At 41.2% G+C, this 1,205-nt stretch overlaps 1 protein-coding gene across 1 annotated transcript; it reads right to left on the reverse strand.

Annotated features, from left to right (window-relative positions):
* Positions 1 to 4: 4 nt before the first annotated feature.
* Positions 5 to 550, reverse strand: LOC114624892 (tubulin alpha chain-like; the record flags this gene model as incomplete). The annotated part of the gene is made up of 1 exon (XM_028772086.1): positions 5 to 550. A coding segment is annotated over exon 1 (471 nt), but the record flags the coding sequence as incomplete, so codon positions are not given.
* Between the last annotated feature and the right edge of the window lie 655 nt (positions 551 to 1,205).

Genomic DNA, 1,205 nt, shown 5'->3' on the forward strand with positions numbered 1-1,205 from the left:
CAGAGAGCCGCTCCATCAGCAGGGAGGTGAACCCAGAGCCAGTGCCCCCGCCAAAGCTGTGGAAAACCAAGAAGCCCTGGAGACCCGTGCACTGGTCAGCCAGCTTGCGAATCCTGTCCAAGACAAGGTCAATGATCTCCTTGCCAATGGTGTAGTGGCCACGGGCATAGTTATTGGCAGCATCCTCCTTGCCTGTGATGAGCTGCTCAGGGTGGAAGAGCTGGCGGTAGGTGCCAGTGCGAACTTCATCGATAACTGTGAGTTCCAGGTCTACAAACACTGCCCGGGGCACGTGCTTGCCAGCCCCTGTCTCACTGAAGAAGGTGTTGAAGGAGTCATCTCCTCCCCCAATGGTCTTGTCACTTGGCATCTGGCCATCGGGCTGGATGCCATGTTCCAGGCAGTAGAGCTCCCAGCAGGCATTGCCGATCTGGACACCAGCCTGGCCAACGTGGATGGAGATGCACTCACGCATATTTAATCCTTGAAGTGGTCCGCAAAAACTGAGGGAGTGAAGAGAGGGTGACGAAGATCTCCCACTTGTAGACTACCAAGGAGTCCGGGGGAGAGGCTGTCAAAAACATACAATCTTAATGTAAGAAAATATAAAATAGTCTATTTAAAAAATAAAGTAAAATGTTATCATTTTGATTTATTCAATTTTTATTAATCTCATATATGAGAAATACAATCTAGCTATGAATTCTGTAGAGATTTTGACTTTTACAGTACATAGAAATATTTTAATATTTATTTATATTTTCTGTTTGTTAGTTAAAGAATATAATCAAAGGAAATAAAGAATATATAAGAATATAATTTAGAGGTGGGAGGAGCTTCAGGGATCAAAGTATAACCTGTTCATTATCCATATGAACAATTCTTATCTTCAGCAAAGATTTAATTAAGCATTTGAATTTTTACTGATAGACTTGAATTGTGAAAAGAAAAGTCGGACAGGGCAGGATGAAAAATTAAGAAAACAATAAAATTCACAAAACTTACAATCTTCATGTGAAACAGGAGATGATAAACTAGAACCATTGCCCCTATTCAACATGTAACCTGTTTTTGAATAGCCCTCAAGCTAAGGATGGCTTTTTAATTTCTATAGTCACTAGAAAAAAACCAAGACTACGACATTCGGTGCATAAAACGTACAATATTTATTATCTGGCCTTTTCCAGGAAACATTTGCTAATACA

The sequence above is a fragment of the Grammomys surdaster genome, unplaced genomic scaffold, assembly GCF_004785775.1.
Source record: "Grammomys surdaster isolate TR1022 unplaced genomic scaffold, NIH_TR_1.0 61, whole genome shotgun sequence".
NCBI classification, from domain to species: domain Eukaryota; kingdom Metazoa; phylum Chordata; class Mammalia; order Rodentia; family Muridae; genus Grammomys; species Grammomys surdaster.